Source organism: Carcharhinus amblyrhynchos, chromosome 4 (genome assembly GCF_965287045.1).
Source record: "Carcharhinus amblyrhynchos chromosome 4, sCarAmb.v2.hapA, whole genome shotgun sequence".
NCBI lineage: Eukaryota > Metazoa > Chordata > Chondrichthyes > Carcharhiniformes > Carcharhinidae > Carcharhinus > Carcharhinus amblyrhynchos.
Window position 1 is genome coordinate 100,797,572 of NC_137327.1, and position 27,066 is coordinate 100,824,637.

The 27,066-nt window shown below is 41.9% G+C and overlaps 1 protein-coding gene across 1 annotated transcript; it reads right to left on the reverse strand.

The window, feature by feature from the left end:
- Nucleotides 1–680: 680 nt before the first annotated feature.
- On the reverse strand, nt 681–27,066 carry brcc3 (BRCA1/BRCA2-containing complex, subunit 3). The gene is made up of 8 exons (XM_080187673.1): nt 26,850–27,066; nt 19,519–19,639; nt 18,243–18,329; nt 12,200–12,288; nt 8,352–8,407; nt 7,815–7,946; nt 5,245–5,288; nt 681–2,305 (listed from the first exon to the last, which is right to left on the reverse strand). Exons 1-8 carry the CDS (start codon nt 26,952–26,954, stop codon nt 2,154–2,156), a joined length of 786 nt encoding a protein of 261 aa, XP_080043799.1. The 5' UTR covers nt 26,955–27,066; the 3' UTR covers nt 681–2,153.

A 27,066-nucleotide genomic window follows, 5' to 3' on the forward strand; every position in this document is an offset into this window, starting at 1 on the left:
CTAGCTGTGCAGATACATGGATTTGGGCCTGTGTCTGTGGGAGTTTGTGCATTCTCCCTGTGGTTGCATGGGTTTCCTCCGGGCGCTCCGGTTTCCTCCCACACCCCAAAGATGTGCTCTTAGGCTGATTGGTTTTACCAAATTGACACTATTCTGAATCTGGCTAAGTCAGGGGTTCTATTTGTGGATACGCAGGGTAGAATAGGTGCAGGGTGATGCGGCAGTGCGGGCTTGTTGGGCCGAAGGGCCTGTTTCCCGTGCTGGGTTGTTCTTTGTTTATACCAAATAAAATATTATTTATCTACTAAAACTTAAATGTGTGTATGTCCCTTTTGTGCCTACAAGTCTAACTGCTGCTATGTATTGCTCTTCAGACTGGAAATCTACATCCTAGGCTTTGAAGACAATCTGGAGTCTTCAGCCCTTTGTTTTTGGTTCTGGAGACATTGCCTGTTCTTTAAAAATTACTCTTTCTGTCTGATTAGAAATAATGATGTGTGGTGAATAGTACGTGCATTGGTATGTTTTTATATTACAAATAAGTTCCAAGCATTAATGCTCCAAGGAATCAGTTGTAAACTGTACAATCATGACTTTAAACAAGCCTTTTTTAAGATTCAATGAACATGTACATATGGAAAATATTTAAGGCAGCAAATGCTTTTATACCTTATGTCAGATCAATAGAAAGCAGGTTTTATTCTTAATACTATTTAATTACAAATTACATTTTAAATACAAATATCAATTTATCCCATAACCATATCAGTGCATATCTAAACTGAAGGCTACAAGGCTGCTTTGGTTGATCTATAGAGGTCAGTCCACCTTACCAAAAATCACAAATGGGAAGTTAGTGCAACGATAGTAAGCAAGTCAAAATTTTTATTATCCATGGAAACTACAACTTGGCAAGAAGTGCAGCACCAGTCATTGTGGGATATGTGTAAACTATTTCTACAAAGTACTAATTCAAATCCTATAGAAACTTTCAGTGCATTTCAGACTGAATTGTGGCTGTATCATCTAACAGCTCATCAGATGTATATTAATAACTAAGTGTATTCAGATTGAGCTTGAATACGAATGAATGAAGTAATTCAAATTACGCCTCAGATTTCAGGAAAAAAAGGCACATTCAAAATTGTTTAAACATGATAGTAGATTGCAAAGTGGTCCTGTTACAATGTAAGCCAAGCTATGTAGCTTTGTTGCAAGTCAATGATTTCCCTTCTCATCAGAAACAGAGAAATAGTCTATGTGCAATTTACTTGTCCCTCTTCCCATAGCTCCCGTAATTCCTTTCCTTTTAGAGGTGATGAAAAAAACTGGCCCTTTATTGAAATTCCAGGATCTGCTGTTTGTCTAAGGTAATGGTCCACCTAGACGTCACAGGATAAAGGGGCCAAAGTGTTGAATTACTCAATATAATGCTGACTGGTGATGTGTTGACCGTCTGCTCCAGATCTCATACCATTGTAAATATATCAGGAGTTGAGACACAGAATTTTGTCCATTTTATTCACTAAATCCATTCTCAGGGAGAATAGTGAAAAATAAACAGTCTACCCTCCTTAGTTGTAGCTGAATCTTGTGGCTTTGAAAGATTCGTTCTCCAGTATCTGCCAGTTCTAACATTTTCCAATATCTGGCACGTATAAAAAGATCAGAACATCTACTGGCTAACAACTGTCTGATATGCAGGCAAATAAAAACACAAGCAGCCATTGTTTTGTTGACAAATTTATCAAACAGTCAACAATTGTTTTCTTGGTTTGAGAAATAATATTGATTAAACCAACATCTAACACCACATTGTGCAACTGAAAAGATAATTAAAACATTGATAGAAAACTTGTTAATACAACAACTTTATGTAAATAGCGCCACCCAATTCAGTGCTGGACTCTTGAAATGTAGACTCCTAAGTCCAATAATGATTGAAACAGTCCCCCTTTGACACAAAAGCCAACCAAAGCTGCAAAGTGCCTGCTTCCATTTGTTTGGGCATTAGATTGGCTTGATAAGCAAGATGAAGGGTAAAAGAAAAGGGGATCTTGGTTGCAGTCCAATAGCTTCCTTGTTCATCAGTAACCAAAGAGTAATGTGTGTGCAATTTCCTGTCCCTCTTTCCAAAGCTCCTATGGTTCCTTTCACTTTAAGGCTGCTAGTTCCTGGAGGAGCTGTTCTTTCTCCCGCTGAAGTTCCAGGATGTGCTGTTTGTTCTGATCTAGGCGATCCTCCAGCCATTGCAGCAGAGGACCACTAATGGATGACATCTGGCTACACAGATTCTTCGTGAAAACTAGACATAAAAGATGAAAAGTCAGTCAAGAAATTTTAAAACCACATAGGGTATATTTCATGAGTGAATATTTTTGTACTGACAATATGCTAACAAATGTATAACTAATTCAGAGAAAATAAGTGGTACAAATAGAATTCTAAAGCAATGTATGTCTCACCCTAAATTTAGCTCATTCTTACTTAAAAAAATGTTTAGAATTACACCGATGGAGTGATTTTTCACATTTTGTAAATGTCAGGTCAAAGAGCTCAATCATACTTTGCACCATTTATTTTAATTGGATCTATAATTTTACACAAAAATGGGAACATTACAGTAAAATACTGCTTCCCCATCCTCTTATTCTCATTTAATTCATCTGGTGGTATTTAATAATAGGATTGCTTCTGAGATGGCACTTTCCAGTTTAAGGTGCATCACACCATATGTCCAACAGCAGATAGTGAGAAAGTTTGCTAAATATCAGACTTCTCAAACAGATTTGGAAACCCCTTTCTGTTTTAAACTAACTTAAAGATAACTTCTGTAACACTGCCCTTTAAAAGCAAATACTCTATTGTATCAAAAACCGAAAATGCTGGAAAATCTCAGCAAGTCTGACAGTATCTGTGGGGAGAGAATAGAGCCAAAGTTTTGAGTCAAGATGACTCTTCTGATGGAGGGTAATCTAGAATTGAAACATTGGCTCTATTCCCTCCCTACAGATGCTGTCAGACCTGCTGAAATTTTCCAGCATTTTCTGTTTTTGTTTTAGATTCCAGCATCCATGGTACTTTGCTTTTGTATACTCTACTATATCATTTGTTTGTGGAACTCACTAGTTATGGACCTAATGGTGCACAGTCTCAGAACCCTTTTATACTCTATATCCAATCCATTACAAAAATCACGTATTTCAATTGGTAACATTACTTATTTCTATTCCTATTTCACCATCCTGATTTCCACTGAAACTCTCATCCATGTCTTTGTCAACTCAAGGTTCTCAACTTCTTGAATATTGTTCAAGCTTCACAGGTTGTAATTCTGCCAGGGCTAGACACAAAAACTTTAGAATTCTGCATACTCCTTCAACATGCTGACCTCACTCCTCCTGCAACAATTAGCATTTGCTTTCCTGGGGTGGGATGGTGTTGCTAGGGTCCCGAGGGACATTACCTAACTAAATTTTGAATTTTTCAAACTACCTTAACAATAATTATCCTTTCCCTGCCAGTTAGAAATTCTACTGGTAAACTCCATACAGTATGTTGGCACTTTTACTCCACCTTCCCCCAGTGCAACAGTGTCCTTCCCTTTCCCTTCATTTAAAAATGCAGAGTATTCAAAGAAAGGATGAGCTTTGTTCACTATAATCACTTTGCATCAACAACAGTATTCAGATATAATATTAATCAATGATGAAGAAAGCATATCCAATAATGCATGACAGGCACACACTAGACAATTAATAATGAGCTCTACTTCAGGGAGGCAATTTCACAATGCACTCCATGTTTAACCTAGTGCTAGCAGTTCTACCGATCAACCATAATTCTACAACTGTAATGTGACATACACTGCAATGTATCTGTGGCACAGCTTGAAATGTGCTCCAGACATATGGCAAATACTATAAACCTTTCCATCTTACTGAAAATCAGGCAGCCTTACAGCAGTATCTTACACCAGTTTCTTACACATTTTTCAATTTAAAAAACGTCAGCTTATGGCAGCAGTAACCCTTCAAGATCCCCTCAGTGCTGTTATCTGTAATTTTTGTCTCCTATATAGCAGTCTGGAGGTCTTGTAACACATTAGATAGTATCCTGCTTCTAAGCCAGAAGCCCCAGTTCAAGTTGTATTGATGGCCAAGGAAAGTGTATTCATAATGCCAACAAATAGGTTGGGTATCAACTTGTAAATCCATCCAAATATGGCAGGAAAGTGGGACAGATTCCTGATCAGCCATGTGATGGGAAGAAACTGGGGCCTCTACCATCATTACCCATAGCTCCAGACTGCAAGATGCATGTACAAATGTATACTGCTACAGCAACTCAGGATTCCTTGGAAAAGCTAGATTGCTAAGTTGGCTGGGCAGTGAGTATGGATGAGATTGGTATCAACAGCACAGCATTCAATCCCCATTCTGGCTGGGAGCATTCAGCAATTATCTCCTTGCCTAACCCATGATGGAGGTTGTGGCACTGTGGGTCAGACCCGCCTTTGGACAGAGAAGTCAAGAAGAAGGAATATAAATTTCAGCTCATAGTTAACCATTCTTCCTACAGAAAACCTTTGTAAACTAAGGGCAAGGGGGAAAAAAAGACCCAATCTGTGAAATAGCCATCTTTCATCTACATAGTTCTCCCCTTCTTATTATAGCTTCTCTAACTCTCTCATCATAGAACCTCACAGAATCCCCACAATGCAGAAGGAAGCCATTCAGCCCATCAAGACTGCACTGACTGTTCGACAGAGCATCTACATCCATCACTCCTCCTCTTCCACTCCCCTAAACCATGGATAATCCATCTAACTTACATACATTGGGACGCTAAAGGGCAATTTAGAATGGCCAATCTACCTAGTTTGTCCATTTTTGGAGTGTGGAAGGAAACTGGAGCACCAAGAGAAAACCCATGCAGACACCATGAGAATGTGCAAACTCCACACAGACAATCATCCAAGGCTGGCAGTGAATCTAGGTCCTTGCTGCCCAGGGTCATAGACACAGGTCTCCAACTATACTCTTCAATTACGTAAAAGCAAATTACTGCAGATGTTGGAATCTGAAACTAAAACAAAATACTGGAAAATCTCATCAACTCTGACAGCATCTGTGGAAAGAGAACAGAGCTAACATTTCAAGTCAGGGTGACGTCAATTATGAACTTAATGTGCACTTTTTTTTGTTAAAAATATGGTTTTGGAGGCACAGAGCCATTATCTACCTGATCCATTGTGAATCTTGGTTATAGGGTCCAGATGTGTCAGGCTGAAAGAAATGGTAGAGAGTTTCAGCTTATGGAGAGCTTTCCATTGGATACAAACATCTATTGACAGCAAGAAAGTAAACTAGATGAATAAACTTTGCACATACAAAAACAAGGCAAAGGGCACAGTATAATCTAGTAATCCACCAGAAAATCATTATTTTGTTTCCAACAGTACAAACACCAATAAATAAAAACAAATTAAGGTGGGAGACGAGAAAGCAGATTAACCGAGTCTTCTGCTATAGGGAGAGGAATATCTCAGGATTGTTTGTACAAGAGATAATGAATCCAACTGATGCTTGTGACAGTTACAGAGTTGTTAGTATCATCAATTGCTTTTAATTTGGCTTCTAAATAATGGCTTCAACAGAAGTATTCTGTTCAAAAACTCTGGAATTTCAGATTGAGAAATGTTTTGTAGACATGAACAGTACCATCATATATTTTCACTGGAATATACATTAGTTTTGATTACATCAAATAAAAAAAAATTGGGTTAACTGAATCAGGATCATAGTGTTTGATTATTGTAAGAAGAGAAAGACTGGATGATCCACTGAGCTACTGGCTGCCCTTTCACTCTGGGGGAGGGGGGCAAAATTCACTGTCTGAAAGCCATCAATCATATCAAGTAAATAGGTCTTGGCAGTCCCAACCACATACAAGTGAGCTTGAATCTTCAGCAAAAAATAATTAATTCAGGTTCTAATAATCAAACATAAATCTGATGCCGATGAGGAGGTGGTGGCATCATGGCATTGTCACTGGACTAGTAATCCAGAAACCCAGGGTAATGCTCTGGGGACCAGAGTTTGAATCCCACCATGGCAAATGGTGGAATTTAACTGTAATAACTACACCTGGAATTAACAGTCTAATAATAACCATGGGACCATTGGTTCACTAATGTCCTTTAGGGAAGGAAATCTGCCATCCTTACCTAGTCTGGCCTACATGTGATTCCAGATTCACAGCAATGTGGCTCTGAAATATCCTCTGAAATGGCCCAGCAAACCACTCAGTTCGAGGACAATTAGGGGTGGGCAGCAAATGCTAATAACCTTGCCAGAGATGCACATATCCCATGAAAGAATAAAGAAAACAAAGGCTTAACTCAACACTAATTTCAGTTTATTGTTAATCATCTAGCTTACTGATATGATAAAGTGATAAAGAGGGTGATCTTGAAACATACGCATTAGCACACTGTTGGAGCAAATTATCTGTATCTGACCCACCTTATACTTGGTTTTCAGGTTCTTGATGCTAGGCTGCAAATTAGCATTGCAGCATTAGCATCATCTGTTTGATAAGTGAATTAAAATGTTTGTATAAAAACAAGTCAACAAAACCATAATGCCGCTGACAAAATCTTAATCACTTCTATGATATGCAGAAGGGAATAAAGTGCAATCCTTTAGTTTGCACTATAATATAGATTCCTTTACAGCACTGACCTCAGTGTCTTTTTTCTCCAGAGTGATAATGCATCCACTCAACAGAACTGAAGGACTTCATTGACAATTGGTCACATATATAATATATAAACACACATATACATAAATTCAGCATAGGAAGAGGAGCAGGTCAGTTAGTCTCCAAGCCTTTTCCTCCATTGAATGAGATCATGGCGATTTGTGACCTAACTCCATATACCCAGTTTTGCCTCATAACCCTTCATGCTTTTGGTCCACAAAAATCTACCAAATTTAAAATTAATACTTGATCTATATATGGGAGTCGATTAGCCCAGTTGGCTGAATGGTATAGAATGATATAAATGACACATATACAATCCCCATACTGGCTGCGATAGATTACAGAAGCCTTCCCTTTTGCCTTGTCCCATTATTAACATGGGAGTGGTGCTCCTCAAGCTATGGTGAACAATGACTAATTCTTTAATTGATCTATCATCAACTGAAGTTTGTGCAAGGAAGTTCCAAATTTGTACCATTCTTGACATGAAGAAATGCTTCCCAATTTCACCTCTAAAAGTTCTGGCTCTAATCTTTTGACTAATCTCCTTAACTCCAAACTTCCTGACTAGGGGAAATTGTTTTTTCCCAATTTATCCTATTTGTTCCTCTTATACCTTGAAAACTTTGATCAAAACAACCCTCAACCTCTAAATTCTAGGGAACATAATCCTAGTTTGTGTGATCTTTCCTCATAATTTAACTTTGGGACAAGGCATCATTTTAATAAATCTATGCTGCATTTCTTCCATAGGCTAATATATCCTCCCTAAGGCATGACATCCAGAAATGCTCACTGTGTTCCAGTGTGATCTAAACAAAGCTTCACATAGCTGAAGCATGTCTTTTAATCCATTGTATTCCATTCCTCGTGATATAAAGGCCATCATTCCACTAGTTTTGTTGATAATTTTCTGTACCTGTTCATGACATTTTAATGATCGGCATACCTGGAAGCCAAAGTCTCTTTAGACCGCCATTGTTTCTACCTAGTCGCTAGTTAAATAGTGTCAAATACTCAAAGTTACATCTCATTTCTAACTTTACCTGTGAATTCTTCTGTAAGCATCCTGCTCCTCTTGACAAAGAATTTTTGGAAGTTCCACAGCAGACTCCAGACACACTTTACCAATGGTTTCATGGGGAACAACATGAATAGGGATTTCTATGCGTTCATACCTGTAATCAAATTATCAAAAGGTTAATGAGATTTGGACAATATCCTAGCCTATAAGCTTAGGTCAAGTACTTTATACTTGTATGACCCCCAGATTAAATTACAGCTCTACTAACTTCTATGTATTCTGAAAATTAAATCTCTGTAAATTGATATTGTTTTCTCCACTAATTGGTTATCTCACACAATGTTCACACCCTGACAGAGAAGGCAAACGGTCAGCTCCCAGCCTTTTTGAAAAGTACTACAAGGACATATGCATGCATGGGCCAAATGTCCGACTTTTCCATTACTTCCACTTAGCATTTTCCCATACTTATAACATTAATCGTCTCATATTAAAAACGATGGTCCTCAGTTTAAATTATTTTCATTAGAGTAACATACTTAGTGTACATTATACTTACTCAGAACCTTTCTGTGCTTGAATTGACTGGAAACAGGTATAGAGAACTCGGCCAGTCTGAAAAAACATGTAAAAAACATATTCTTTAATCCTGCTGCCTAATTTTTCTATTGTCTTCTTACTTTAAACCACAAATCCTTCCAACTGGTGCTTTTTACAATAAAAGCTACCGTAAAATTTAGGTGAAATTCAATTAACTACTCACATCCTGAAGCATGAATCACAATAATTTTGCAGGAAAGTACTCATGCCTTAATTAAACTTGTTCTGAAATCAGCCTCTCTCTTTATGAGCATATATTCAAATCTAAGCCAGACTGAAGGGATAAATGTGGCTTTTACCTTTGATAGCAGTAAGGTATGGATGTGAAACACATTTGGATCAGTATCAACCCAAGTCTACAGCATGAAACTAGCAATAAATCGTTACAAATTGGCAATCATGCTCATCAATGCAACAAGGAGGATTTGTCTGGGCAACGTTATACTGTTGCAACAGATAGTCCTTTTTTAACTTTAACTTCACAGGCTATACTAAGTTACCACCAATTTCAGGAATGCTTCTGATATCTCTAGCTTTACTTCAGTGTTCCTGGACACTTCTCTTAATTCTCTAGTTTCTATGACTATTCTTTAGTTTCTGGTACCTGCATTTTTGCACATTACTCCACTGTTCTGCATGTAACGGAGCAGAGAGGGCAGTTCTGTCCAGCTGCTGAGCTCCTTCTGTCAGGGTCCAGTTAAACCAAAAACACTGGGGGGGGCGGGGGATACAATTCTTCCATTTTGAAAAATTAATTCAAAGTATGTGAACGTCATGGGCAAGGACTGATTTATTGCCCATCCCAGAAGGTGGTAGTAATTCTTCTTAAACTAACTGCAGTCCATGTGGTGATATTACTCCCATATTGCTGTCAGGTAGGTGGCTCCAGTGATGATGAAAAAACCAATATGTTTTGTTCTGAGCTCAGTTGATGTCACTATTGAACAGTGTTTCTTTGGAGTATACAAGGACATCCAGTCATGAGTCTACCATTAGCACGAGATTTCAATGATGTAGTGGCAATGGATCAAAAGATATGGAGCAGTGACAAAGACGGCTATCTATTGCATTTTGTGGACCTGGCCACCCAGTTTAGCCTATCTACGGTGATTTACAACAAAGATAAAAAGACCATTATAGATAAAATTCTGGATTTAAACAGGATTGGGGACACCATCTAAATTTTTGACGGTGAATTCGCAAATGATGAGTTTCAAGGTGTGTGTGAAAATTTAAATACTGTAATAATGCAAACTGCAGCAGAGAGCCCATTCAGCAATGGGCTCTGTGAAAGGGATCACGCAGCTACAGATGACATGGTGCATAAAATTTTGGTGGATCAACTGGGCTGTAAATTGCAGGTTGCATTACCATGGGCAGTGCGTTCGAAAATTCTTTATAGATGGGGGGGGGGGGGGAGCGGAGTGGTGGTGTGGAGAAACATATAGTCCATACCAGTTGGGTATGAATCTAAAATTGCCATCAGTATTAACAGATGCTTCTCTGGCACTAGAAGGGTCACGCATTAGCTCCATGTTTTTGGCAGATTTTAACACTATGCACGCAGGGAGAAAGGTCCTCATTAAGGCCGAGGTTTCAAAACGGGCAAGAAGGGCCCTTACTCCAAACTTGGGGCCTTGCCCTGGGCCTATCCAAGCTCCCCACAATTCCCAACAGGTTCTTATTTGTAGTGATATTATTTATATCTGTGAACTATACCTATATTTATTGAACTATATTTATAGTTCTTATTTATAGCTAACTGTGGTCAGACAATACCCCACACTGAAACCAAGTGGCAGATGCCATCCAATTGAGCTTCTGTAGGTTTCTCCTCAAATCCTCCAGATGATTATTATACTGTGAGTCAATTGATCTCAATGGACTCTGGCTTTCACTTGAGACTTGCCGAACTCTGCTCTTGAAAAGACACACCTTAAACCCTCCTTTCAAACAATGTCTTCCCTCAACTATTTCCAACAAGGATCCATTTACAGAATTTGCAACTTTACTTTCAGTATTTCTTTGAATAACTGCAAGCTTTCAAACTTGCACATAACCTTTCAGGGATCTAGCCACCAATTGCTTCAACTTTAACTTCACAGGCTATACTAAGTTACCACCAATTTCAGGAATGCTTCTGATATCTCTAGCTTTACTTCAGTGTTCCTGGACACTTCTCTTAATTCTCTAGTTTCTATGACTATTCTTTAGTTTCTGGTACCTGCATTTTTGCACATTACTCCACTGTTCTGCATGTAACGGAGCAGAGAGGGCAGTTCTGTCCAGCTGCTGAGCTCCTTCTGTCAGGGTCCAGTTAAACCAAAAACACTGGGGGGGGCGGGGGATACAATTCTTCCAGCCCGCTGCGCTGATTTTTTAGTGTCCAGTTCTGAGCATGTCTCCCAGCGCCGGATTTCCAGCATTGAGCTGCATTATATTTCAGACCCTGATTTTAAAATGATTTAAATGATTTACAGAGCCTGAAGTCTTCAGGCTCGCTAGCCTCTCCTCGCCTCTGCCAGGATTATTTCACTCCAGTGGGTTTATTATAGGTCCCACTAACGGGGAGCTGACGGCCCAACCCCGCTGGAGTGAAGGGAGCAACTGAGGCCCCCCAGAGGGTCAGATGTTGGAGGAGAGACCCCTGACCATTGCTACATTGACAGTGCCAGCCTGGGCCCCCTGCACTGTCCAAGGGGCAAAGTGCCAATGCCCAGGGGCACATTTCCCCTTTGCCTGGTGAGCAATGCCAATCAGTGGGGGACGGTGTCCTGCTGCCACTACAGTTGGGGGAAGGAGAGAGGCCAGCGATTGGTGGGTGGGGTCAGCAATATGGTGAGGGGTGAAATCGAGGTGGACTGGGAGGATGAGGTCAAAGGTGGTCCGGAATGTTCGGGGGGCCAGCGATCAGGCTATGGGGGGCTGAGAGGGTCAGCATTGCGTAGTCGTGGGGATGGACAGTAATTGGGAGGCTGGCAGACAGACGCCACTATGCGTGTACTGACCTTGGCTTTGACAGATCGGTGTGTGCACAGTAGCCCAGTCTGCGCTATGCTGTCAGTCTTTCTAACAGGAATAGGCCCCACCCACTGATTTTTAATGAAATTTATGCTAGCGCATCTGCAGTACAGAGTGTGGGAGATTCATTTTGAAAATCCCGCTGAAAAAACTGGCGTGGTTTACTCCAGTATTCATGCAAATTCAATATTTGGAATTTTTTTGTGGGATTCCTCTCTAGTTTTTTTCTTAAAGGTGGCCCATGGTTGCTATGCAACAGCTCATTCTTTCTCCAAGCTCACAACATAAGCACAATAGAGACACAGACGTGCAAACACCTTTGTTTAACATAGAGTTTTTTCTTACCCAGAAAAACTAAATTAAACTCACTTAAATCCATACCTTACTTCTGATACCCAACAGTACAAACGTAGGTTATTTAAAACTGCCTTGGCTTTCTGACAGTTTCTAAGTCAGGATGGAATTTATTGACAAGAGATTTTTCTTCACTAAACTTTCATTTCAGTCTGTCTGGCAACAACAATGCTGTTCGTCAACAGCCACTAAAGGGCAAAAGCAGGTCAAATGATTTTCTCTACCATCCTTTGAAAAAGTAGTGAACCATGAAAATAAAACCAAAATACTGAAGATTCTGCAGATCACAAATAAAAACAGAAAGTGCTGGAAAAGCTCAGCAGTTCCGTGGAGAAAGAAACACAAGTCCAATCTGACTTTTTTTCAGAAGCAGTAAACCGCCACTGGCTGCCACCAAAAGGACACACAGTAGAGTAAAGAGCTGGTACGTACCTTGGTATTCTTGTCCTCAATGAAACAGGAGAAGATCAGCCCTACAAAGCCCTGGTCCATCATCTGGTACATGGCCTGAGTACGGACATCTGACAGAGATAACAGAGAATATAAAGAAATTGATCATGTTTGCTTCTTGAATAGATTGATTGTGTAAATTGAACTGGCAAGGAAACTAAATGTACTCCAAACCATTCCAGCAAAAAGACATTAACAGTTAGGATCTGAATTGGTATATTACAGACTTAAGACAAATTTTACTGGCAAGGTGCACTTCTATTATGACATAATGCATAATATCCAAAGGGCTAACATAACTGTCTGCCCTCATGCAGACAGTTACTGTTAAAATCCTTAAGGAAATATATCCACTCCTGCAAAATGAAAAGCAAAGGACCAATTTTCTCTTTTAAGCAGACTCAAACAAAACAGAGATCACAGAAGCCCATGCTGCATGACAATATTAGAAACCAAAGTCACTTAACAAATTTAAGCCACTGGATAAAGCTCCCTGACGACTTTGGGGTAAAAACCATCCAAAATGCTTAGTAAAATGTGAAAAGCCTTTTGGTTTATCTCGTTTATTTTTAAATGGAAGCATCCGTATGTCTCTTTGATATCATGAGTCCACTTGACCCAAAGATTCCAGATTCTGTTCTGATTTTGCCAGTCTTTGGAATCAATGAGGATACTTCAACTAGGTTGTAAACCACAAAGCCAGGCAGGAAGAAGAAAATACAAATAAGTGATCCGCTGTAAGTACACGTGCTCCGGACAATTAGTTAAGATACAAAAGTCAATTTTTTTTTCAACTTCTATTGAAGATGATAGGAAATACTGGAAGGTGTGCACAACGAACATTCAATCCACAATGCTAACATCAACATCTGTCAGTGAACGTTAAAAGTCTATCTCACAGTGTCCTAGCTCATACATAAAAATAATTTATTTGAGTAAGGTATCAGAAGAATGCTATGGGAGGCGAAGCAAGAAATTGCAGGGGTTCTGACACAAATTTTTAATTTCTCTCTGTCCACGGGGGAAGTGCCAGACAACTGGGGGACGGCTAATGTGGTTCCACTTTTCACAAAGGATGGTAGAGATGAACCAGGCAATTACAGACCGGTGAATCTCACATCAGTGGCAGGAAAATTATTGGAGAAAATTCTGAAGGAGAGGATTAACCTCCATTGAAAAGACATGGGTTGATTAGGGATAGTCAGCATGGCTTCGTCAGAGGAAGGTCATGCCTAACAAATTAGAGAAACTTTTTCCAAAATGTAATCAACTCTGTTGATGAGAGGAGTGCAGTTGATGTAGTTTATATGAGTTTCAGCAGAGCTTTTGACAAGGTCTACATGAGACACTGATTGAGAAGGTTGAAGCACATGGAATTCAGGGAAATTTGGTGAGATGGATCCAAAACTGGCTTAATAATAGGACACAAAAGGTGGTGGTAGAAGGCTACTTGAAGGTAGAAGGCTGGTGTCCACTGTCATACCATAAGGTTCAGTGCTGGGTCCCTATTATTTGTTATATACATAAATGATACAGATGTGGAGGAAATAATAAGCAAGTTTGGAGTTGACACCAAGATTAGCACTGTATGAAATGAAAGCGAGGGTCAATGTATTTGTGGATATGTCAACCAACACAGAATGGCAAATTTAGGGTATTAGAAGTTCTGTCATTTCAGTGTTCAATTTATATGAAGGTCGTGGATTTATTTGGAGTAGCAATGGTTGGTTGCCTTGTACCTGAGTAAAAATGGTTACAAATACTATTATTTGACCTCAGACTGTTTCACAAGGCAATGGAGGAAGCAAGCTTTACTCTCCACATAACCCATATTTATCCAATCTTGGTCTGCTGAACAGGACATTGACTGCAAAAGATCCTTATTTCTGTGCATTTAGATGTCTCATCTTGATAAAATATTTTTTTAAACTATGGTAATGTATTGGTGGTTAACAGTAAGGAAGAAGGTTACAGGAAGATATAGATGGGTTGGTTGGATGGACATAGTAGTGGCAAATGGTATTTCACCCTGATAAGTGCAAGTTGTTACACTTTGGAAGAAGTAACAAGGCCAGGGAGTATTTAGTGAATGATAGGACACTAGGAAGCTCAGAGGAACAGATGGATCTTGGGGTACTTATTCACAGATTCCTGAAGGTGGAAGAGCAGGTGAATAGGGTAGTCAAGAAGGCATAAGGGACACTTGCTTTTATCACTTATGCAGAGAATAAGAACAAGGAGGTTATGTTGGAGCTGTACAGAACACTGGATGACCAGAGCTGGAGTATTGTGTGAAATTCTCATCACCTCACTACAGGAAGAATGTGATTGCACTATGGGGATACAGGTGAGATGCATCAAGATATTGCCCGAGTTGGAGTATCTGAGCTATAAGGAAAGACCCGATAGGCTTGGATTGTTTTCTTTACGATGTGGATATGCCGGTGTTGGACTGGGGTGAACACATTAAAAAGTCTGACAACACCAGGTTTCAGTCCAACCGATTTATTTGATAGTAAATTCACTAGCTTTCGGGTTAGCCCCTTTGTCAGGTGAATGGACAGTTCTGGCCTCAGACAGAGCGTATAAAGCACAGACAGTTTACAGATTCCTGGTTAGAATGCGAATCTTTACACCTAACCTGCTGTTCAAGTCTTAAAGTGGCTAACAATGTGTGTGGAAGGAGCACTGATCACAGGTTAAAGAATTGTGTATTGTCTCCAGACAGTACATCATGACTACTATCGACACCGCAAACTGCCGGATCCAAGTGGAGAGGATCTCCAAGAAGATTGCGCATATCGACACAGACATCAAGTTTTTACAGAGATGCAAGAAAGCAGACAAGATACCAAAAGGACTACAGATCACAAACCCACTCAGGGCAACCTATAACACAGACTACGCTGAGAGACTTTGCCGTCGCACCTCTCTCACACTCCTCAACCACCTCATACACCAGCTTTACAGCAAACGCCGCACCCTGGAAACTAAAATGGAATACATATTCTCAACTTGCGCTCAGGATGTAGACCAACTGCGAAACTCTGCCAAGCAGATGAGACAAAGGAACTACATCACCTACATGCTCACCAAGAACAGGAAACTTGAAAAACTCGGCATCACCGCCAGCAACAACCAAGCCTCCCCCGGCACCACAGTAGAAACAGCACCACCGCAGGGAGGTCTATTGTCAACTTACTTCAACCAGATGAAATCGAAGTTCTCAGCCGAGGGCTCAATTTCTGCCCCACCACCAAAATGGACCCCATCAGTCTCGCAGCAGACATGGAGGAATTCAGCAGGCGAATGAGACCGCGTGAGTTTTTCCACAAACCCCAAGTGGCCAACAGTGAACACAATGAGACAGCCAATGAACCAGAACAGCTGACAGAGAGATCCGCAGTGCAACAACCTAAGAGGAAAGGGTCCAATTGGACTCCTCCGGAAGGCCGCTGCCCTCGACTGGACTTGTATGCCCAAACCATCAGGAGGTGTGTTAACACCAGATTCATCAGCCACACTCACAAGACAGCCCCGAACATCACCCGAGCACAATGCAATGCCATCCACGCTCTCAAGACAAACCGCAACATTGTCATCAAACCAGCAAAGGAGGGGCCATCATCATACTGAACAGAACGGATTACTGTAAAGAAGTGTACCGACAACTAAACAATGAGGAACATTACAGACAGTTACCCACAGATCCGACCTAAGAACACGCTCGTCAACTCAACAATCTGATCAAGACCTTTGATCCAGACCTTCAGAGCACCCTCCGTGCTCTCATTCCACGTAATCCCCGCGTTGGAGATCTCTACTGCCTTCCAAAGATACACAAGACAAACACACCTGGTCGTCCCATCGTATCGGGCAATGGGACTCTGTGTGAGAACCTCCCCGGCTACGTCGAGGGCATCCTGAAACCCATTGTACAAAGAACCCCCAAGCTTTTGTCGCGACACTACGGACTTCCTACAGAAACTCAGCACACATGGAGCAGTTGAACCAGGGACACTCCTCGTCACAATGGATGTCTCGGCCCTCTACACCAACATCCCCCACAACGATGGCATTGCTGCGACTGCCTCAGTACTCAATGCTGACAACTGCCAGTTTCCAGATGCAATTTTACAACTCATCCGCTTTATCCTGGACCACAACGTCTTCACCTTCAACAAACAGTTTTTCATCCAGACACACGGAACAGCCATGGGGAACAAATTTGCACCTCAATATGCCAACATCTTCATGCACAGGTTCGAACAAGACTTCTTCACTGCACAGAATCTTCAACCGATGCTATACACTAGATACATCGATGACATTTTCTTCCTTTGGCCTCATGGTGAACAATCACTGAAACAACTATATGATGATATCAACAAATTCCACCCCACCATCAGACTCACCATGGACTATTCCCCAGAATCAGTTGCATTCTTGGACACATGCATCTCCATCAAGGACAGTCACCTCAGCACCTCACTGTACCGTAAGCCCACAGACAATCTCTCAATGCTCCACTTCTCCAGCTTCCACCCTAAACATGTTAAAGAAGCCATCCCCTATGGACAAGCCCTCCATATACACAGGATTTGCTCAGATAAAAAGGATCGTGACAGACACCTCCAGACGCTGAAAGATGCCCTCATAAGAACAGGATATGGCGCTCGACTCATAGATCGACAGTTCCGATGCGCCACAGCGAAAAACTGCACCGATCTCCTCAGAAGCCAAACACGGGACACAGTGGACAGAGTACCCTTCGTCGTCCAGTACTTCCCCGGAGCGGAGAAGCTACAACATCATCTCCGGAGTCTTCAACATATCATTGATGAAGACGAACATCTCGCCAGGGCCATCCCCACACCCCCACTTCTTGCCTTCAGACAACCACACAACCTCAAACAGACCACTGTTCGCAGCAAACTACCCAGTCTTCAGGAGAACAGTGACCACAACACCACACAACCTTGTCACAGCAACCTCTGCATGACATGCCGGATCATCGACATGGATACCATCATCACACGTGAGAATACTATCCACCAGGTACACGGTAAATACTCTTGCAACTCGGCCAACATTGTCTATCTGATACGTTGCAAGAAAGGATGTCCCGAAGCACGGTACATTGGGGAGACCATGCAGACGCTACGACAACGGATGAATGAACATCGCTCGACAATCACCAGGCAAGACTGTTCCCTTCCTGTTGGCGAACACTTCAGTGGTCACGGGCATTCAGCCTCTGACCTTCGGGTAAGCGTTCTCCAAGGCGGCCTTCACGACACACGACAGCGCAGAGTCGCTGAGCAGAGACTGATAGCTAAGTTCCACACACGAGGACGGTCTCAACAGGGATCTTGGGTTCATGTCGCACTATCTGTAACCCCCGTGACTTGCCTGGGTTTGCAAAACCTCACTCACTGTGCTGTCTGGAGACAATACACATCTCTTTAACCTGTGATCAGTGCTCCTTCCACACACATGGTCAGCCACTTTAGGACTTGAACAGCAGGTTAGGTGTAAAGATTCACATTCTAATCAGTAATCTCTAAACTGTCTGTGCTTTATATGCTCTGTCCGAGGCCAGAACTCTCCATTCACCTGACGAAGAGGGAGTCCCCTCGAAAGCTTGTGAGTTTACTATCAAATAAATCGGTTGGACTAAAACCTGGTGTTGTCAGACTTTTTACAAGGTTATGGAGGCCAGGAGCCTTACAACCTTTAAAAAGTATTTGGATGAGCACTTGAAATATCATTACATTCAAGGATATGAGACAAGCGCTGGAAAATGGAATTACCATGACTTTACGAATAATTATTGTTGGCGCAGATTCGATGGGCTGAAGGAGCTTTTCTGCGCTGTACAATTCTATGGTTGTTAACAACTTTGGCATTAAGGAGAAAAGGGGAGAAAAGTCTTCACTAGCAGGGGATATCTACTCTCTTAATTGCTCACATAGATCACCATAGCTTCACTGTTACTTGATAACTAATTCAATCATTTACTTACCCACATGTGAAGGCCATACTGTGATATGAGGGTGAGAATGATACCATCCTACCACTCTCATTGGGCGACCAGTCATTTCAGCTAACCTGTGCGAGTTGTCAAAGATCATAAATGAAACCTCTGCCGCGTAAGCTTTAAGCGATGCATCTTCGAATCATAAAATCACCTTCCCAGAATCCTGCAAATTCATAAACTCGATATAATGCAAACCTCCCTAGAATCCTCTGACATCAAAGCGCATCAAAAAATATGAATTTCTCCTAATCCAAATAGAAAAACAGAAAAATAAGGTTGTGAAGGAATATTATGATTTAAAAAGACATTTTCTTGTCTCATCTCAGTAGCTTCTAGTTAAATAGGCAAGATTAAATTTGTTTCATACATTGATATAGCAGCATGGAGGGAGATTTACTCTTCATCTGCTAGTAATTTGAGTCTGCATTCAACTTCAAAACCCACATGTAAGACTAACATTCTTATATCCTTATTAAGAACCAAGAATTTGGTGTTGTAGAAGCGGGGGGTGACATTTTGAAGCAGATCACATCCTTTCTCAGATTTCTTGTCAGTGGAGCTATGTTTCTAAACTCAGTGGGCCCAGCAGTAGTATACCAATGCATCCCTATCAGCTACTACTTTCAGCTGTTGCTCTGCTGCACTACTACTGACATTTAAATGACAATTTTCCCTCTCATTCTTGTCCAGGCTTTCTTCTCCGATTTTTTGAAGTGAGCAGGGTAGATACAGGGAGAAATGCAAATTCAGCAACAACAGCCAGCACTAAAATCAAAGCAGTCACTGAAATTTCATAACAATAATGGAGTGGAATACACTAATGGGAAGACACTGTATGAAATGAAAGCAAGGGTCAATGTATTTGTGGATATGTTAACTGACACACAATGGCAAATTAAGGGTTTTAGAAGTTTTGTCATTTCAGTGTTCAATTTTTATGAAGGTCGTGGATTTATTTGCAGTGGCAATTGTTGGTTGCCTTGTACCTGAGTAAAAATGGTTACAAATACTATTATCTGACCTCAGACTGTTTCACAAGGCAATGGGGGAAGCAAGCTTTACTCTTCACGTAACCTGAATTTATCCGATCTTGGTCTGCTGAACAGAACATTGGCTGCAAAAGATCCTTATTTCTGAGCATTTAGATGTCTCATCTTGATAATTTTGTTTTAAACTATGGTAATGTATTGCTAGCCATTTAAAATGTGATCATACATGAATCTCAGAGTCTGTCCTGATAGTAATCTTTGTGGAAAGGATATCTCAGCTTCAGTAGAAGCTGCAGAAAGCTGCTCTGGAGAAATTTCCACACGATCCTTGCGTTTGTCTGAACGGCGAAGAATGATGACAGAATGAATATGAACTATTCTGCTTGTGTCAACCTGAAACAAAAATGAAGAAGTTAATTACCTTCTGTTTCATTATAGCATATTAAAGGGAATTGGTGGCAAACTGAGTTAGAACATTATCTCTTATCCCTGGAAGCTGGTCTCATGTCCAGCCAGAGAAAACAGATTAAAATTTTATGTCTGCTGACTGTGAGCTTTTGCCGTTCTAATTAAACTTGAGATGATTGTAGAAATGGAAATGTCACACAAGTGCAATGCAGAGTGATCTACCGAGATTCCAAATAATTGGAGTAAGATAGAGAGACCTCTGCATCCTATTCATGTTATACCTGAGTGTACATAATGCTGATACTGATTAGCTAAAATGAAAGTATTCTGTTACCCTATTGGCAACATGCTTCAGAACCAGGTAAACATAACACAAAAACACTATTGATGCTGTATTTCTCCAATCAATCATTTGGCAGAAGTGTTGCCATGTGGCAAAAGACTGGGCTTCCATTAATCTTGAGGTTTATTTATTCAGTGTGTGCAGTCACAGAGCCAAGCAACAGCCTTGTAAATGGCTAGATGGAGTTCTTTAAGCCCTTCAAGTTTAGTCACTGGATATTTCTCGACTATAAAAGATAAATGAAAGAATGAAAAATATTAGATCTTGAGCAGTCTTGTCAGGACAAGTGTGAAAGGCATATTTCTGTAGTGGGAAAATCTACAATAGAGCCTATTTAGCAGGTGAGGAGAAATATTTTCCTCTAAGAGGGTTGAAAGCCTTTGGAACTCTCTTCTCAAAAAGCAGTGAAAACAGAGACTGAACATTTTAGGGCAGAGCTAAATAAATTTTTGGTAAACATGGGTTAAAAAGTAATGAGGGGCAAGTGGGAATGTGGAGTTGAGGTTCCAATCAAATCAGCCATAATCTTATTGAATGGCAGAAACAAGCTTGAGGAACCAAATGGTGTACTCCTGCAACTTGTTCATACGGCAATGTGAATCTTTGTTTGGGCCACACCATAGCTGCAGCTGGGAAGGTATTAGTGACCCAATAATATTACATGGCTGTACAGAAGCCATGGCCGGTCTGGAAAGCTTAGAAGGGCCCACTATTGCCATGGGAGATCAAAGATGGGCAGTGGGGTCGAGGATGAGAGTGGTTTCTGGTGAATGTTTTCTCCTGCCATAGATCCTCAGTGTAGTGGGTTTAACCATACAGGCTGCTATGATGGAAGGCATACTGCTTATGGATTGAAGAAGTCATTCAATAAGGACAGTTGGAGTAGAACTTCTCTAGTACCTTCCCTGGTGCAATTAACCCTTTAACATATGGAGGCAAGGGTGACAATGTTATTGAGGACTGGGAGACGGGGGAGGTGAGTTGGCTGAAGAGTACACAATAGTGCACATTGTTAAGTTGCATGTCGACAACTTTGGTGTGGACAGATTGGTAGTACATTCATGCACAGTATTCTTGTAGTGAGTACGTGATTGGTGGGGGGGGGGCAGCGTGGATGGGTCATGAGCAATGATTCCATGAGCAACTGGCCAATTTACAAAGGAGGTTATTGCAAGTTTTTTTTCTGCAGTCTTGGTGAGGTGCTGTTTGTACTTGAAGTTTCTGCCAAGGATAACACCAGGATAAAACAGGACAGGGATAATTGTTCAATTCCTGGTCATCTAGGGTGACGTTCAGTTTCTGGGAATGCTGGCATTGTCAAACACGTTCCATGTTCACTGTGTTGCACTGATGCTCACATTTGGGCACCAAGTCTTTCAGTGGTCATGATGTGGAAATGCCGGTGTTGGACTGGGGTAAGCACAGTAAGAAGTCTCACAACACCAGGTTAAAATCCAACAGATTTATTTGGCAGCACTAGCTTTTGGAGTCTCAAGCTCCTTCATCAAGTAAGACTTCTTTCAGTGGTCAGCAGCTTTGCAATAGTGTCATTTAGTGTGCCTTCCAACTCAGGGTACATCTCTCAGCTAATATGTTACAGCAGATGTTATCTGCAAAGATAAACTTCAGGGATTGGGTTGGAGGTAGACCATTGTTGTACAAGGTGGTTGGAGTTAAGACAGAGACCTGGGCTTGCCCTTTCTTCAGGTTCTAATTTTGTCACCCTATGCATTCGAACCACCTGTCCCAGACTAGCAGTTCAATGGGATCAGTAACCAAGAGGGGGAGAAATCTTGAAGTTCAGGTGGTTGATTGAGAGAATCTTGGAGGAAGTACCCAAAAATAGTTTGTCCCTATTGGATTGAATCTGGATATTATAGTTATCTTGCAGTTCCTGGAAATATTTCTACAGCACTGACCAAAAGGAGAGCAGCTGAGTAAGAACAAAGCTGGTAATAAGGTGCAGTGGGAAGATCAAGTCTAAGAGCAGGAGGATTTGGAGCTGAGCGAGAGCAGAGCTGGAGGAGGAGCAGAGTTTGCTAACAGGTATAATGGCAGAGCAAAGGTGTGGCCAGAAGGATCACAGGCAAAAATGGGATGAGTGAGGTCAAAGTCAGTGCAGAGAACAAGAAACAGCAGAACCTGAAGGAGCCAAGATCAGTGTCAAGGGCAAATATGAGCTAAGAATTTAAGAACTAAGATAAGGAACTAGAATTATTGAATCAGATTTTAAATCTTAAATGTTCTTTTTCAGAATTTTACTTAGTCGTCCTAGAACTAAAGATGTGACTGGACACTTCAATCTAGTTAGGAACACATCTAGTTTCACATGGAAACTTCTCATGTCCTGGACAATGACATGTGCAGAACACGTTTGAACTCCAGGTTTTGGAGTTTGAGTGGGGCTAAAGTCAGAGAGTGCAAACACAAGACTGGGCCTCTTTTAAGGTCAAACCAAATAAACTCAAGTTAAATCAGACCACAAGACTGGGTTTCATAGATAACACATTTCAACAGATGGTCACCCTACAGGTTATGGATGTGGCAACAGTGGTTACTTTAACCATAATGGTGGGAATGTTTTTAGAAATTATAATCAGGGATAAAATTAACAAGCACTTGGATTTGGGTTGATTAGTTAAAGCAAACTAGCACAGATTTGTTAAACACAAACTATATTTTAATTAATTTGATTGAGTTTTTTCACAGGTGGCCTGTCCTGGTACCTAACCACGAATCAAATTTTTCATGCAAAGTTAAGTGAAACAAAATGGGCAGCATAGTAGCACAGTGGTTAGCACTGCTGCTTCACAGCTCCAGGGATCTGGGTTTGATGCCCGACTTGGGTCACTGTCTGTGTGCAGTTTGCACATTCTCCTCATGTCTGCGTGGGTTTCCTCCAGGTGCTCCGGTTTCCTCCCACAGTCCAAAAATGTGCAGGTTAGATTGATTGGCCATAATAAATTGCCCCTTAGTGTCCTGATATGCATAGGTTAGAGGGTTAGTGAGTAAAATATGCAGGGATATGGGGATAGGGCCTGGGTGGGATTGTGGTCAGTGCAGACTTGATGGCCGAATGGCCTCTTTCTGCACTATAGGGTTTATATGATTTCTAAATGCATTCACTAATTTTCTTCCACCCCATGTGCCTGCCTCCCTCGAATCCAAATCCTAAACCTTTTAATTTGATCCGAATGCCTGGATTAATTTCTTGTTGTTCTGTTGACACATAACTAATGCTCGCATTTCTCATCTTAAAAAGACAGTCTTCTCTACATTTCTTGTCAATATCTGAATGCTTTCATAAGAACATAAATATAAGAACATAAGAAATAGGAGCAGGAGTAGGCCATCTAGCCCCTCGAGCCTGCCCCGCCATTCAATAAGATCATGGCTGATCTGTCGTGACTCAGTTCCACATTCCCGCCCTCTCCCCATAACCCTTAATCCCCTCGCTTATCAAAAACATCATACCATGGGTGATGCTATTCTCCACTCCAGGAACGAATGGAGTGGACATTTCCTTCGGAAGGACACACATTGTCCAAAAAAAAAGAGGTAAGTTGCTAAGAAAGAGGATGCAACAATATTTTTCACTGTATACGAATACATGTGACAATAATTAATCAAAACAAAATTTAGTTGCGGCTCAGTAGTAGCAACCATCTCAGTCAAATAACCATTAGGCAGCCCAGTGGCACAGTGGCTAGCACTGTGAAAATGAAACTTTCAACACAAGAACAGAATAGCAAACTGTTAAGGAACAGTGAGCTCCAGGCAATTCATGGAACAAAACCGAGGCTTAGTTGGCATTAGGTGCTGACCTTGTTCTCCCCTCCATGAGTTATAAACTATGATGGCTAACAGCTGGTTTCTGGGCTGAGTTATTCAGTTTCTGTGTCCATACAGTAGTAGAACAAACACTTTGGCCTGTTGCTGTGATGATGGTGGCTCAAATCTCTGCTGGAGGTAATGCTATAATCAGATACTTATTGGAATTTTAATAATTTCACAGCATTATTATGAACTAATCCAAAATAGTGCAAAATTGCATAAAGCAGGCTCTCCAGCTCCAATGCAATGTGGCTAAAAGGGAACTCAGAAGAATTTGTTTTCCCTTTATTCTTTCAAGGGATATGAGCATCGCTGGCAAGGCCATCCTTAATTTCCCTTCCATTGAGAGGGCTGTTAGGCCATTTTGGAGGGCAGTTAAAATTGTTGTGAATTGGAGTCACTAGTAGGCCAGGTTCTGTGCTGTAACAATTCTGTGAATTACTCTACTGTAGTGCAGGGGTCCTAACAATGATCTGACCAAAACCCAAATAGCAGAGAGCTGGGGAAGCATAGATCCAACATCACTTGTTCTTCCCAAGCAAACTACAGTTATCAAATTTAAATAACTCATACCATTAGAATGGTCTACAATGGTTCAAAGCGGCTCACATTACCTTCTCAAGGGCCATTAGGGATGGGCAATAAATGCTGGCCTGGCTAGTGACGCCCATATCCCGTAAATGAATTAAAAACTCAAAATGTTATTTTGTCAGGAAAAAAAATTGTATTTGAATAAAACAATAACAGCTTTCATAAGAACAGAAGAAATAGGAGCAGGAGTAGACCATATAGCCCCTTGAGCCTGCCCCGCCATTCAATGAGATCATGGCTGATCTGTCGTGGCTCAGTTCCACATTCCCGCCCTCTCCCCATAACCCCTAATCCCCTTGCCTATCAAAAGCCTATCAACCCGCGTCTTAAAAATATTGAGTGAGGCAGCCTCCACCACTTCAACGGGCAGAGCATTCCAGAGATTCACCACCCTTTGAGTGAAGAAGTTCCTCCTCAACTCCGTTCTAAACCGCCCCCCCTTTATCCTGAGGCTGTGCCCTCTAGTCCTACTGTCCTTTCTGAGCAGGAAGAGCCTCTCCACCTCTATCCTATCCATCCCATTTAACATCTTATACGTCTCAATGAGATCTCCCCTCATTCTTCTAAACTCTAATGAGTACAAGCCTAGTTTATTCAGCCTCTCCTCATAGTTTAACCCCCTCAACTCCAGAATCAGCCTAGTAAACCTCCTCGGCACTCCCTCCAAGGCCAAAATATCCTTGCGTAAGTGCGGCGACCAAAACTGCACACAGTACTCCAGCTGCGGCCTCACCAGTGCCTTTCACCATATTGGAACTTGTATATGATTTCTGCAGAGGTTGGGTTAATAGCTCAAGTTCTAAGATTCATTCTGGTGGTAGCAGTTAGCACTACTGCTTCACAGCACTAGGAACCAGGGTTCAATTCCTGCCTTGGGTGACTGAGTGGAATACGCACATTCTCCCAATGTCTGTGTGGGTTTCCTCCCACAGTCCAAGGTTGTATAAGTTAGGTGGATTGCCCCTTAGTGTCCCAAGATGTGTAGGTTAGGGGGATTAGCAAGGTAAACACGTGGGATTACAAAAAGCAGGAGCAGAGTGGGCCTGGTAAATGTGTAGGGTTACAAAAATAGGTGCAGAACGGGCCTGATTAAGGTGCCTGAGAATTGGTGCAGACTCAAAGGGCCAAATGGCCTCTTTCTGCACTGTAGGGATCCAATAGCTTCAGTAATTAATCCCTGCACATTATCTTGAAAAGCAAGTTGCGTGGAAGGTGTGGAAAGTCTGCAGAGAGATCTGGATAGGCTGAGTGAGTGGGCGAGGACCTGGCAGATGGAGTATAATGTTAGCAAACGTGAGGTGATCCACTTTGGTAGAAATAATAGTAGGAGGAATTATTATTTAAAAGGTGAAAAGCTGCAGCACGCTATGGTGCAGAGGGACCTAGGGGTCCTTGTGCACGAATCACAAAAACTCAGTCTGCAGGTGATCAAGAAGGCAAATGGAATGTTGGCCTTTATAGCGAGGGGGTTAGAATATTTGCAGGGAGATCTTGCTGCAACTGTACAGGGTACTGCTGAGGCTGCAACTGGAGTACTGTGTGCAGTTTTGGTCACTGCATTTGCAGAAGGATATACTGGCCTTGGAAGGAATGCAGAGAAGGTTCACTAGGCTGATACTGGAGATGAGGGGGTTGGACTATGAGGAGAGATTGAATAGACTGGGTCTGTACTTGTTGGAGTTTAGAAGGCTGAGGGGGAATCTTATAGAGACATATAAGATAATGAAGGGGATAGATAGGGTAGAGGTAGAGAGATTCTTCCTGCTTAGAAAGGATAACAGAACTAGAGGGCACAGCCTCAAAATAAGGGTGGGGGGGCAGTTTAGAACAGAGTTGAGGAGGAACTTCTTCACTCAAAGGGTGGTGAGTCTCTGGAATTCTCTGCCCATTGAAGTGGTGGAGGCTACCTAGGTAAATATATTTAAGTCATGGGTAGATAGGTTTTTCATAGACAAGGGAATTAAGGGTTATGGGGAAGAAAGTGGGAAAGTGGAACTGATCCACTTCAGATCAGCCATGATCTTGTTGAAAGGTGGGACAGGCTCGAAGGGCTAGATGGCCTACTCCTGCTCCTATTTCTTACGTTCTTATTTTGAAAAGGACTATTTAGAGAAGTAATTGGAAAACCTCGACAGAGGTGGGGATGGGATGAATGGCCTCCTGCAGTATTATTTTGTAAGCAGCATCGCATTGAAGGAGTGATGGAAATTCAGGCAGTGCCAGATGGTTGGTCCTGACGATGGGATGGAACAGCCCATCCCATCCCCAGGAAGGCCCGGGGACGGGGGGGGGGGGGGGGGGGCCAGGGGAGGTCAGGGAAGGGATGGGGCTGGTTGCCAGGGTAACAGTGCTCTGCTCGGCTGGGGAGGGGGGCGGTTGTCAGGGTGACGGTCTCCCGGTTGCGTAGGGAAGGCTCGGGCGAGGTACCTCTCCGATGCAGAGTCCCATCACTTCCTCCTTCTCGGTGGACAGGGCATGATTTAAACAGACCAGGAACGCGTCCGAGTCCAAGTGAACCCCGCACACCGCCATTGTCCGGCCCCCCGGATCGGATGTAAACTCCCTTTAACCAAAACCGGATCCCCTTCCCCGGCAAACATGGGCAGCAATCGGTGCCGGGTGGAACAACGCGGCGGCGCAACTG

What these genes read in the sequence shown, in the direction of transcription:
- brcc3 (XM_080187673.1), bottom strand. Translation starts at nt 26,954, where the DNA reads ATGGCGGTGTGCGGGGTTCACTTGGACTCGGACGCGTTCCTGGTCTGT. An exon ending in AGTATGGCCTTCACATGTGG is followed by an intron (nt 12,289 to 18,242) that starts GTAAGTAAATGA and finishes TATCTCTGTCAG; the next exon opens with ATGTCCGTACTCAGGCCATG. An exon ending in TTGAGGACAAGAATACCAAG is followed by an intron (nt 8,408 to 12,199) that starts GTACGTACCAGC and finishes ATGTTTTTTCAG; the next exon opens with ACTGGCCGAGTTCTCTATAC.